Below are 11,967 nucleotides of genomic sequence, written 5' to 3' on the forward strand. Positions count from 1 at the left end.
ACAGAATATGATTCATTTTTTAGACTTCTACCTTTACTCATTTGGAGACGCCGACCCCTCCTCCAAATCAGAACAGAAGTAGTAGCAGCAGCCAGCCATCATACATCAGTGTTTTATTAATGATGACAAGCATAAATTAACAAGAAAGATAAAGAAAATTATTAAATTGGCCACTTCCACTGGTTGGGAGGTGGCTCGTCGATCAGGGGCTCCCAAGGCTTCCACTCAGACATCTTCCTGGACAGAGAGAGCTCCGTTTCTGCCTGCAGACACACAACAAGACGGGAATTTCACTTTGTATACAGGTACAATATATTTCAAAATCTGGCCCGCACCTGATCAATAACTGTACCTGAGCAATGACTTCTTCAATCTGGCCGCAATTGATCTTCTTCTCCAGCTTTTCCACATCGGGCTCCTTAAAAGCATTACAGACAACCATTAATCTATGGTCTCTACACTTCACATTACTGTAAAAAAATTAAGAAATCTGAAAACTATCAGAATATCGTTAATCACTTATTCCTACCAAACTGCCGGAACTAGGAATGATTACAGTTTGTCTGTATAAAAATGCACCTAGAACTGTGGAAAATAACCATTTTCATGATAAAGGCAAGACTCAAATAATAAAGTCAATATTTTACTACAATATTTAATAGAGGGGAGAAAAAAAAAAAAAAAGTCATTTGCTCCTCCAGATCACTGGTTTTTGCAGAATACATTTTTCAGCCAGGAAGCTGACCCTAGCGGGAAATTGGGCTTAAAGCAGCGATCCGCGGACAGCGTGGCCGTAGTTACCGCTTTGAGCAGGCTGTAGCGGCCGCTGATGATCTGCTCAGTGTATTTCCTGTAAGCAGCGTCCTGCGGCATCGTCTGCAGGGACGCCAGGATCTTGGAGTAGAGGATCCGGAGTCGCTGATGAACAGAACACAGGAGCATACGACACATATAATGACCATGCACTGAATTGCGGCTTTAAGACACGAGTGCGTGTCACGACTGTCCAGCGGAGTACCGACATGATTATATTATCACCTATAGACCCCGAATGAACTTTAAAATAATTCAAATTTTATTTGTCACGTACAAAGTCATACACGGTATGATATGCAGTGAAATGCCTTTGCGACTGCTATAGACCTCAATATTGCAAATATTGCAAGTATTCAAGTGGAACCAATATGCAATTGCAAATATTAAAATTTTATGTTCTTAAACATAAAATATGTGTAACAGGTAGGGTAAAGGTGTGCAAATGTGTAAAAAAAAGTGAACGTAAAGTGAAAATTTGTGCAAAATTCTGGGGGGTTCCAGAATTGAGTCCAGAAGTGACTGAAAGTGCTGGAGTGTATTAGAGTTCTGTCCCATGCAGTGTTGTTGTAGTTGAAATGACAACATGAGAATCAGCTAATTAACGGATTCATTTTTCTAGGACCTGCATATTCTTGCACAATTGGTGGGGTGTTGGACACCCCTCCCAAAACAACATTATAATTAATGGGCGTTTGATTAAAAGATAATAAAAAATAAATTTCAAAACTACACACCAAGAGACCAAATAAATTTGAAAAATAAATTTCAAAACTACACAAAACTAGAGACCAAATGCTGTACAAAAAAAAACAAAACAAACATAATGACTCAATCAAATACAGTTTTCCCCCATGGGGAGGGAATTATTTAATGGTCTTTAAAAAGTGGTGGTGGTAGTAGCCTATGAACCAGAAGACACAGGTTCAAATCCCTTACTACCATTGTGTCCCTGAACAAGACACTTAACCCCGAGTATCTCCAGGGGGACTGTTCCTGTAACTACTGATTGTAAGTCGCTCTGGATAAGGGCGTCTGATAAATGCCGTAAATGTAAAAAAAAAAGTAAAAGATCCGGCGTGTATATAGAATATATCCTCACCTCGTGTGGATTGGGTGACACGGCCAAGCCGACCAGGCCGGTGGTCTGTAAAACAGGACACTTTCATAATAAGGATCTTTAGGAACAATTTTATGAGAAAGATCTGTTAATGTTATGACCTCCGCACGTACCTTCTTGATCACTCCAGCCATCTTTGCTACGGAGCCTGTACGGCGCATGCATATGACGTCACTGTCGGCCTCGTTGCTCTGCCGCCCTCTAGTGGTAGATCCTTGCAGGACCGGGCGCGGAATAAAGAGAAGTGATCCGGCCTGTCCGCACGGTGGCTTTTAGCTGTGTATCAGACTTTTAACACGTTTTTGGAATCCATGCAGACTCTCAATTGCTTAAAATGTCATAAATGGTCATAAAGCTTTAAGCTTTAGTTTAAGTTAGTATAGTTTAGTTTAGTATATACATATAATTTTCTTTTATGATTGCACTATACCCTTGTTATAACAATAAACCAATCTTGAATCTTGAATCTTGAATTTTGAATCTTGAATAAAGTATTCACTAAAAGCCTGGACTTCATGGACACACATTGAATTAAGACATTACTGGCTCATTTATATGTGTGAGAAAATATATATAAAAATAGAACTATGTAAATCAGAAAATAATTAAGTTAAAGTAGATAAAAGTAATAGGCACAAAAACAGTCTCTTAATTTTTTTGACAACTCTCCATTTTAATTTCTAGATAAGGCTAGAAATATGTTGATAAAGTCCCCCCCCCATGCTACATCATGTGTTATTAATGCACAGTTCATGCATTTTCACATTTTAGAAAGTGTTTAATGACATGTCTAGTCTGTGCATGTGGGGTAACAGAACCCCCGCTGGCCTGTGACCTGCATTCTCAGAATCTGGAGGCCACCGAAAGCAGGACGCGACTAAATATACCCAGAGCTCTGCTTCAAAACAAACGCGGCGTGATAAGGCAGAGAAGACAGGGGAGGCTTTCTCACATATCGCTTCATATAAGACGAGCGGGTGAGACAGGCAGCGCCAACCATATATGACTTGCAGTGAATTTATGAATTTGCTTTTTCATTGCATTGCCTTTCTTGATCTTCTAATTTTTCTAATCAACAGCAAGTAACACAGCGTGTTGAACAGAGAAAAAAGTGGCCAATAACACTGTTCCATTTTCATGCCTATGCAAAGTTATGGATGATATCAGCCAAATGGATGAGGACCAGCTTGTAGAATATGCTATTCAGATGAGTATCCAGGACACTTGGAAGATCCAGGAAATGAAAGCAACTGACAGGTCTGAGTTTTGGCTTAAATGTTTTTTCCAATGCTTAAAATGGCCTTGTGTTTAAAGGTTCCCTTGTCATGTGTGATGACTGTGTGTGTTCAGCATCACGGCAGCCAATGCGGAAATTCTCACAGCCATTCGCGAAGGTATTAAACCATAACCAACGTCCACGAGGCCCATAAACCATGAAAAAAATGAGAATCAATTCCAAGCCAGTGTCCTTCTCCTCATCACCCGCAGGTGACGCGTTCGCCCTCAGAGGACTGTTCCGGATCTCCTCCGCCTTTAAGGAGAGGGACGGAAGGGGCTGGCTGCCTATGCACGCAGCCTCGGTGCAGCCGCTGGCACAGGTTCTGGACACAGTTCTGCTGGGTGAGTTCGCCACAAAGAACAATGCACCTTCAAGGCCGAGCACGTCTTCATCAAGCCCGTCATGAGCTGAAGGCCTAAAATAGTGCCGGACCGCCGGTTTCCTGGGCTGGGAGATAAACGAATGAAGAGGACAGGGACACCGTTGAATTGTAAAGTGCCGGGCTGCTGTAATGAATCTTGTCTGTGTACATATTGTCACGTTTGTTGGACATGGCGAGGAAGAAGGATGCCCCTTCCGAACCGGATCCTGACACACATGCATTCCAAATCATTCTATCTAGTCATAGGGTTCGGTTTCAGAAGGGAAGCTAAAGGTGTCCGGAGTAGAATCTGATGCAACATTTGCTAAAAACGTAGGTGCGTACATGACATTTCTTCCTGTTTGCCACTTTTCTTGTAGTTACCAGTAAAAATGACAAAAGTATTAACCCAGTACTGACTAGCAAGACATTTACATTTACATTTACAGCATTTATCAGACGCCCCTATCCAGAGCGACTTACAATCAGTATTTACAGAGGACAGTTCCCCTGGAGCAATTTAGGGTTAAGTGTCTTGCTCAGGGACACAATGGTAGTAAGTGGGAATCGAACCCGGGTCTTCTGGTTCATAGGCGAGTGTGTTACCCACTAGGCTACTACCAAGACACTAGACATTCGTTCTGATGATTAAAAATCAGCATGAGAGCATGACGTTGCAATCCTGGGGTGCATTTTGTTCGAGCAGCATCTCATGAGCTGACCATGGAGGAGACGACCTCCGAGGGCGAGACACCACTGCTCCTCGCTGTGCAGGCCGGCCTGGTGGAGAACGTGAAGGTCCTGCTGGAACATGGGGCATCGCCACACAACACCAACAGCAGAAACGAGACGCCGCTGCTCCTGGGTAACGCTGCACTCTGGGACGGCATCTCCACACAGACCTCCAGAGGAGGATGCATTAAATCGTTCAAATGACACATGTGTTATGATGTTGCATTCATCTGTGATTTTATAGTAATTTTTGCTGCTTCTCAGCGGTGAGGCTCAGTTCGTACGACATTGTCAGTGCCCTGGTCATGGGCGGGGCCTTTGTGGAGCAGCTGTGTCTGAAGAAGTGGACGGCCACGCACGAGGCGGCGAAGGTGGGCTGCTGTGACATCCTGATGCTGCTGCTGAGGCACGGGGGAAAGGTGATGGGCAGAGACGGGCACGGCGTCACGCCGCTGGGCATCGCTGCAGAGTACGCCCACCCCGAAGCCCTGGAGATCCTCATACACAACGGTACGAACTCTGCACCAACCGCACTTGTCCAAAAAAAGGCAAAAAGAACGCAGTTTCATACCCAGACTTAACAGTCTGCAGCGCTCTTCAAATCACATCCCTGATGCCTGTCGTTACCTCACTGTCCACTAGGCGGTGATGTGAACGCACAGGCCACGAACGGAGACACGGTGCTGTACGACGCTGCCGGGTCGGGGAGCATCGACTGCATCGATCTCCTCCTGCAGCACGGCGCCAACCCCAATACAGCCAGCCTGTGCTGTCAGCTGCCCATCCACCGAGCTGCGTACGAGGGCCACTACCTGTAAGCACCGGGCGCCCCCGCTCGAGTTTTGCTACGTTCCACACATTTGAGGGTCAATGTCTTGAGGGCTCATGTGTTTCTTGTATATCAGATTCAACAGCAGTAGGGATTAAAACAATTTATCGGCAGAAGGTTAATGCTGAATTGCATATTTATTGTACATGTGCTTAGTTGAACAGAAAGAGTCGTGTCCTTACAAACAACAAGTTAAAGCCTTGGCGAGGCCTGAAACAAGTATTACATAATCCCTTGATTGTGATTATTTCAGCTATTTTTCAGCTATTCCATTTTTGGAATAACAGTTCCAAAACAAGAGAATTGTACTTAAAGTTGCCCTTTTTATGTAGATTGGTCTTGTTGGTCCCCTAATACTGAAATTCAGCCTTGGTGCAGACTTACAGCCACTTTGAGCCACATTAAACCCACAATAAAGCTTTAAATGCTAATGAGCACTTTTGGAAGCCATGACAGTCGGTGGAGATAATTTTCTTGGCGGAAACATCATGAGAAACGGGAGGTAACCTTTCCCCTTATGACGTCACAAGGGGACAAATTCCAGATCTGACAGTCTGAACTGCTGCTTACACCTATCGCCATTTCTAACCACTGCAGGACCATGGACAGGCTCAGGGAACTCGTATTAATGTTAAATAATCTCACAAAGTCAAATTGATAGGGGACCTTTAAGCTTCACTGCTAGAGACAGTTCAGGGGATGAATGAAGTGTTGAAGCATGGGGACGGTGCTTTAGGAACCAAGGTCCCCAGACCTACTTTAACCTGGCATGAAGGATGACGGGAAGAACGTTGCTGACTCCTGTCTCTCTGTCGTAATGAAGGGCCCTGAGGAGATTCATCCCTATCACCACCAAGAGAGCCATCCGCCTGTCTGGCCAGAGCCCGGTGCACTCCGCCGCAGACGGGGGCCACGCCTCCTGCCTGGAGCTGCTCATCGAGAAGGGCTTCGATGTGAACTCGCTCCTGGAGGAGCACATCTCAGAAAACTACGGCGACATGAGGAAAAGCGCCCTGTACTTTGCCGTGTCCAACGGAGACGTGACGTGCTCGGAGATGCTCCTGAAGGCCGGGGCCATGCCGGACCTGGACCCCCTGCGCTGCCTCCTGGTGGCGGTGAGGGCCGGGAGGCACGAGCTGGTGAGGCTCCTGCTCGGCCACGGCGCCGACGTTAACTGCTACTTCCGGGCGATTATCAACACGGTGTTCCCCACGGCGCTGCAGTACTGCCTGACGGACGAGGCGATGATGCGCCTGCTGCTCAACAACGGTTACCACGTGGAGAGCTGCTTCTGCTGTGACCATGGCAACAGCCCGCAGCCAGAGTCCATCTGGAAGGACGTGCACAACATGGCGTACAGCCTTTACAGCCGTCCCGACAAAGTGACTGTGAGTTCTGTGGCTCCTCGTGTCTTAAGCCATCCAGAGGTGGTCTTTTTAATCTAAAAATATTTGGTCCCATTACAGTTCTGTGATTTCATCAACGTGTCCTGGCTGGTGCACTTGGTGGGCAGGGTGGTGCGGATTCTCCTGGACTATGTGGACCACGTCCCCATCTGCTGCAAGTTTCAGCAGATCCTGGAGAAGCAGAAAGAATGGCCCGACATCCATGAAGTTCTGAGTGAGTCAGTCATTCAGGGGAGGTCTTCAAGCAGTCCCGATGTCTCCTAAAACCCCTGCTTCTGCTCTTGAACCAGGTAACACCCGGTCACTGCAGCACCTGTGCAGGCTGGTGGTCAGGAGACACATGGCCCTGAGGAGGGTGTGCGACCCCGGCCACACGGCCTCCATCCAGATACCTCGCGCACTCATGAACTACATCACATACAAGGAGTACGACCTTTACGGCAACATGTGATCTCATTTCTCCAGCGTGTGATTCCTCTGTGGTGTGAAATTGTGTGTTTTTTTTTTTTTTCCATCAGTCTGTAAATGGCCCGGATGAATAAATGAATATGATTGATGTACGAGTCTTACTAGCGGACTTGGCTGTTGCTGCGATAACAGTGTTCCGTTGCTGTCAACATAAACCAGAGGCTTAAAGTGACACAAACAGTAGACATTGTGTTCCTGGCCGACACAGGAGTCTGATTACTGCTCAGTGCCACCATCTGATGGACGCCTGAAGCCTGTATAAATCAAGCAAAAAAAAAATAAAATACATATACATATATATATATATATATATATACACACACACACACACACACACACACACACACACACACACACACACACATATATATATATATATATATATATATGTATATGTATATATGTATATATATATGTATATATATCGTTGATCACTATGTCTGGCTCTAAAAGCAGCCTCTTTAATTTTCCGACAGCGTGGCAGATATCCGCATCAAAGGAGAAGAATTTAGCAGCAGTGCTGGGTGCTGGATGTTGCTCAGTAGCCCACCGCAAGTGCCTGACTGATAACCTCTTTACCCCAACAGCTCTCTGATGCAGTGATGCCTCAGCCTGGCACTATTTTTGGCAGATGAAAAAAATGCTTCTGTTAGTCTACTACATGGATTTTGAGCACAGTTGTCCAGCTATTCGATCAGATCTTTGGACCAAATTATATTTGACAATGATAAAAAGTATAAATATATGACCACCAAATCTACACAAATATACATAAATTCAATAAATAACACAACTTCAACGTTAATATCAGCGGTGACAAAGTAACAAAGTGAATGTTCATATTTCCTCTTCCACTATTTATTTTAAATGTAAGAAGCATGCAACAAGTTCCTGTGAAACTTGACAAAATTATAGAAATGTGTTGTGTGTCTTTTTTCTTAATTTATTGAAAAAACTTGTTCCTATTATAGTCCACTTGATCTGGGCAGTTTATGTAAATGCAACGATACAAGCAGATGGTTTTTAGAGCATTCAATACACAAATCTGTGTTTTCTGAACTTTAATCTGACCAAAAACTTTCCTGTTCTATTATTTTATAAGACCTAATCAAGATAGTTTGCCATTAATTTTTGGTGATCATTTTAACAGACATCAGTGTAATTGGTAACAAAATTTTGGTGAGCCAAGAGCGAAATGAGTAGATTAAGAACATAATACAAAATTACAAAACAAAAATAAAGTTAATATTTGAGCCATAAGATATCAAGGTACTTTTAATACTTAAGTACATTTGAAGGCAAACACTTTTGATTGTCATAAAGATGGTTATTGATGCCCTTGAAGAACTTTTCTGACATATTATGACTGATGATCTTTGCTAGACATACAGAGAATTTCTTTTTTTTCGAGCGTGGACAATGTGCAGGGCTCTTCTGACAAATTCCTCCGACCTGTTCGCTGAGATCACATTCTTTTTGGAGGTTGATCTGGCTGACACCCGTCTCCCAAAAAAGCAACGGCATCATGGGCTGATCCCTCTTTTAAGGCTCCCCCAGCAGCTGGTCAGATTAGAGGAACAGTGACTGGTCAGAGATCACCAACAGAGACCAAGACGGCGGCCCCTCAGAGTGTCACCATCCGATAACTTGGCTGTTTTTCTTCAAAGCTGAGCCTCTTACTGGTTTGCTGCGGGCAATGAGTACCTTCGGCTACCGCAGGGAACTTAGCAAGTATGAGGACCTGGATGAGGATGAGCTTCTGGCCTCACTGAGCCCTGAGGAACTGCAAGAACTGGAGAAAGAGCTCTGTGACATTGACCCTGATGACAATGTCCCGATTGGCCACAGACAACGGGACCAGACAGTCAAAACACCCACGGGGACCTTCAGCAGGGAGGCTCTGATGAAGTACTGGGAGAACGAGACTCGGAAACTGCTGGAGGAGGAGAGGAAAGAAGCCAAGCAGGTCAGAGACCCAACGGCTGATCATTAATAACTAACAACAAATACTTACAAAAATCATTAGCTAAAAAAATACTGACGTTTTCATTCAGATTTGCTGATCATCTTGAAACACAAATGTTTGCATGAATAACGTATTTGTGACAGTTGGGTCATAGATGTTAATCCCTAAACTGAATTACAGAGCGATGAGGATGAAGAAGGGAGCGGGGAGGAATGTATGACCGAGGGTGAAAGTGATGCCTCAGAAGATGAGAAAGACGAACATGAAGAAGATAAGAAAGACCACTCGGATGGTAACAACAATGACGACAAGGAACAGGAGGACGAGGAGGAGGATGAGTTTGAGGAGTCAGAGGAGGATGAAGATGACACAGAAACAAATGTTCAAGTCCCAGTCCTGAACTTCCCGAAACAAGAAGAACCTCTCAGACAAAGTCCGGTTGTAGCAGCTGAATGTTCATCATTTAGGACAGCAACTCCCCCAAACAGACTTTCCGGAAACCCAACAGTGGTTGATGAGGCTTTGGAGAAGGTCTTGGCCAACCAAGAAGATACCACTGAGGTCAACCTCAACAACATTGACAACATCTCCCAGGAGACTCTAATCTGCTTTGCTGAAGCCTTGACGTCCAACACTCAAGTCACATCCTTCAGCTTGGCCAACACTCGTGCGGACGACCAGGTGGCCTTCGCCATTGCAAAAATGTTGAGAGAAAACAGATGCATCACCAGCCTCAACATAGAGTCCAACTTTATCAGTGGGAAGGGCGTTCTGGCCCTGGTGCAGTCCCTGACCAAGAACAGCACCCTAACAGAGCTACGCTTCCACAACCAACGACACATCTGTGGTGGTCAGGTGGAGATGGAAGTTGTAAAGCTGCTGAGGGAGAACACCACCCTGCTGAAGCTGGGATACCAGTTTGACCTTCCAGGCCCCCGGATGAGTATGACCAGCATCTTGACACGCAACCAGGATCGACAGAGGCAGAGACGTATGGAGGAACATAGGAAATTGGGTGGTCAGCCTGGGGCAATGGCTACCAACCCCCGCACCGCTGCCCTGCAGAAGGGAACTCCAGCTTCATCACCCTATGGTTCACCCCAGAACAGCCCCTGGTCTTCACCAAAGTTGCCTCATAGTAACTTGGTCAAGAATGCTCCACCAGCACCACCACCTCCCCCACCCCCTCCACCTCCACCCCTTCTATCAAACCCTCTGGTTGAGAAGAAATCCCCGACTAGGACAATCGCAGAGGTGATTAAACGGCATGAGGAATGCCACAGGAACCATGAGCTTGGCGAAATCAAGGGCAAGAACAAGTCTAAGACCAAGAAGGCTAAGAAGGGGCCCAAGGTGAAGGAAACCAGTATTCTGAAAGAACTGAAAAATGCTCTGAGGCCCATCGCTGACAAAAGGTCTGAAGAATCTCGACCGTCCACACCACAGCGGTCGGCCCATGATGAACTCATGGCTGCCATCCGTGGAAGCAGTGTCAAATCTCTCAGAAAGGTGAGCGCAAAACAATGACATTCATTCTTCATGTTTTTGATGTGGTCTAGTTCAAGGGTTCCCAGTGATCCTCCTAGTGATCTATCTTTTCTAACCAATCCTATCCATCCAATCAAGACAACAGACATAAGAGAGCGAAGCCAGAACTTATTTGATTGTAAACCCACAAATAGTCCAACCTCTCTTAGGAAAGAACAGAGCAGTCAGACATCATGTCATCTTGCACTAGAAATGCAGACACTTGGTTTAGTGTACTCAAATATTTGGCTTTGAGACCAATGCAAAGCGCAGGATTTCCCTGAGAGGAATGCATGAGATCACAATGAGAACAGGCTTCTGGATCCAAACATGCTTTAGAGACACAAGCAGACCACAGTATTCCTGTGAAAGTCATTTAGGGGCTGTTGCCCATGGAAAATTCTGTTGCCCTCAGATGACAGATCCGTGTGAATTCCACCCACTTAATGGCACTATAAATAGGCACACATTTCACCCCTGTCCTGATAAGATAAATGCCTGGCAGAGCTGGTGCGGTGGACAGCAACACAAAGCAAACACTGCACTCAAGAAGTTGTCTCTTGATCAGATGTGATTTAACAAAAAAACAAAAATGCACATTCATATGAATGACACTTCCTGTAATGTACGATAAATATGTAAATCTTGGATATGTCACCGTGGCAGGATATCATTTCTAGATTTAGTTTATATATTTTAATGCGGTCTATTTGAAATGTTCTAGAAATGTTGGTTCTCAAACTGTGGTACACAGGATCCCTCTGGTGGTACACCAGAAGACCACTGATAATCCTCACAGCTAGAGTAAGTTTAATAATATAATATCCTTAATGTAGTAGTAATATCTGAGTCAGGTGTCAGCCAAATATTTCAGATTTAAATGTAATAACCTAGTTACTATCCTCACTTGTTTGACTGCTGGTCAAAATGGTGGTTCTCGGAAAGCCAAAATAATTCAGAGGTGCTACTCATAATGTTTGAGAGCCACTGTTCTAGACGTAAGCAGATTTGTAGCAGAGCCACAGAACAGTTTAACAAATTAACCTGGAATTATTATAGGGAGTTGTGGAAATTAATGCAGAAAATAAAGCAGATTTCATGTCTTGTGACAGGTGGAGGTGCCAAATTATCTTCGATAACAGACCTGCAGCAATGCCCAGGATCTGCCGAGCCCATCAGATGTGGAGCTTCTTGCATATTAATCTGTACATTTAATTTTTGTGTTTGCTCTTTTTATAATACTTTCATCCCTGTAAAAATTGTAAATATATATGATGATGAGATCAAATTAAATTGCGTGCTCAATGTCACTAAACCATGAGTGCACATATTCCAAGCGGTCTAGATTAAGAAAAGTCTATCCAGGAGTGAACAGGAGTGGATGTAGAGTCTACTGATCTTCGGTTCCATCATGTTCAACTACACTACTCACAATTAGTTAAGGATATTTACATGACTGCTTTTCC

The 11,967-nt window shown here is 44.6% G+C and overlaps 3 protein-coding genes across 3 annotated transcripts; 2 read left to right on the forward strand and 1 right to left on the reverse strand.

The window, feature by feature from the left end:
• Positions 1 to 96: 96 nt before the first annotated feature.
• ndufa5 (NADH:ubiquinone oxidoreductase subunit A5) lies at positions 97 to 2,124 on the reverse strand. The gene is made up of 5 exons (XM_028954703.1): positions 2,047 to 2,124; positions 1,916 to 1,960; positions 802 to 918; positions 353 to 418; positions 97 to 263 (listed from the first exon to the last, which is right to left on the reverse strand). The coding sequence occupies exons 1-5, from the start codon at positions 2,092 to 2,094 to the stop codon at positions 162 to 164; spliced, it is 378 nt and encodes a 125-aa protein (XP_028810536.1). The 5' UTR covers positions 2,095 to 2,124; the 3' UTR covers positions 97 to 161.
• Positions 2,125 to 2,787: 663 nt separating this feature from the next.
• asb15b (ankyrin repeat and SOCS box containing 15b) lies at positions 2,788 to 7,023 on the forward strand. Its single transcript, XM_028955061.1, has 10 exons — positions 2,788 to 2,910; positions 3,013 to 3,190; positions 3,284 to 3,327; positions 3,422 to 3,553; positions 4,280 to 4,438; positions 4,570 to 4,815; positions 4,948 to 5,119; positions 5,958 to 6,522; positions 6,601 to 6,754; positions 6,831 to 7,023. The coding sequence occupies exons 2-10, from the start codon at positions 3,087 to 3,089 to the stop codon at positions 6,989 to 6,991; spliced, it is 1,737 nt and encodes a 578-aa protein (XP_028810894.1). The 5' UTR covers positions 2,788 to 2,910; positions 3,013 to 3,086; the 3' UTR covers positions 6,992 to 7,023.
• A 1,550-nt stretch (positions 7,024 to 8,573) lies between these two features.
• lmod2b (leiomodin 2 (cardiac) b) lies at positions 8,574 to 11,811 on the forward strand. The gene is made up of 3 exons (XM_028954876.1): positions 8,574 to 8,974; positions 9,155 to 10,483; positions 11,614 to 11,811. Exons 1-3 carry the CDS (start codon positions 8,705 to 8,707, stop codon positions 11,638 to 11,640), a joined length of 1,626 nt encoding a protein of 541 aa, XP_028810709.1. The 5' UTR covers positions 8,574 to 8,704; the 3' UTR covers positions 11,641 to 11,811.
• Positions 11,812 to 11,967: the final 156 nt, after the last annotated feature.

Source organism: Denticeps clupeoides, chromosome 15, assembly GCF_900700375.1.
Source record: "Denticeps clupeoides chromosome 15, fDenClu1.1, whole genome shotgun sequence".
Classification (NCBI taxonomy): Eukaryota; Metazoa; Chordata; class Actinopteri; order Clupeiformes; family Denticipitidae; genus Denticeps; species Denticeps clupeoides.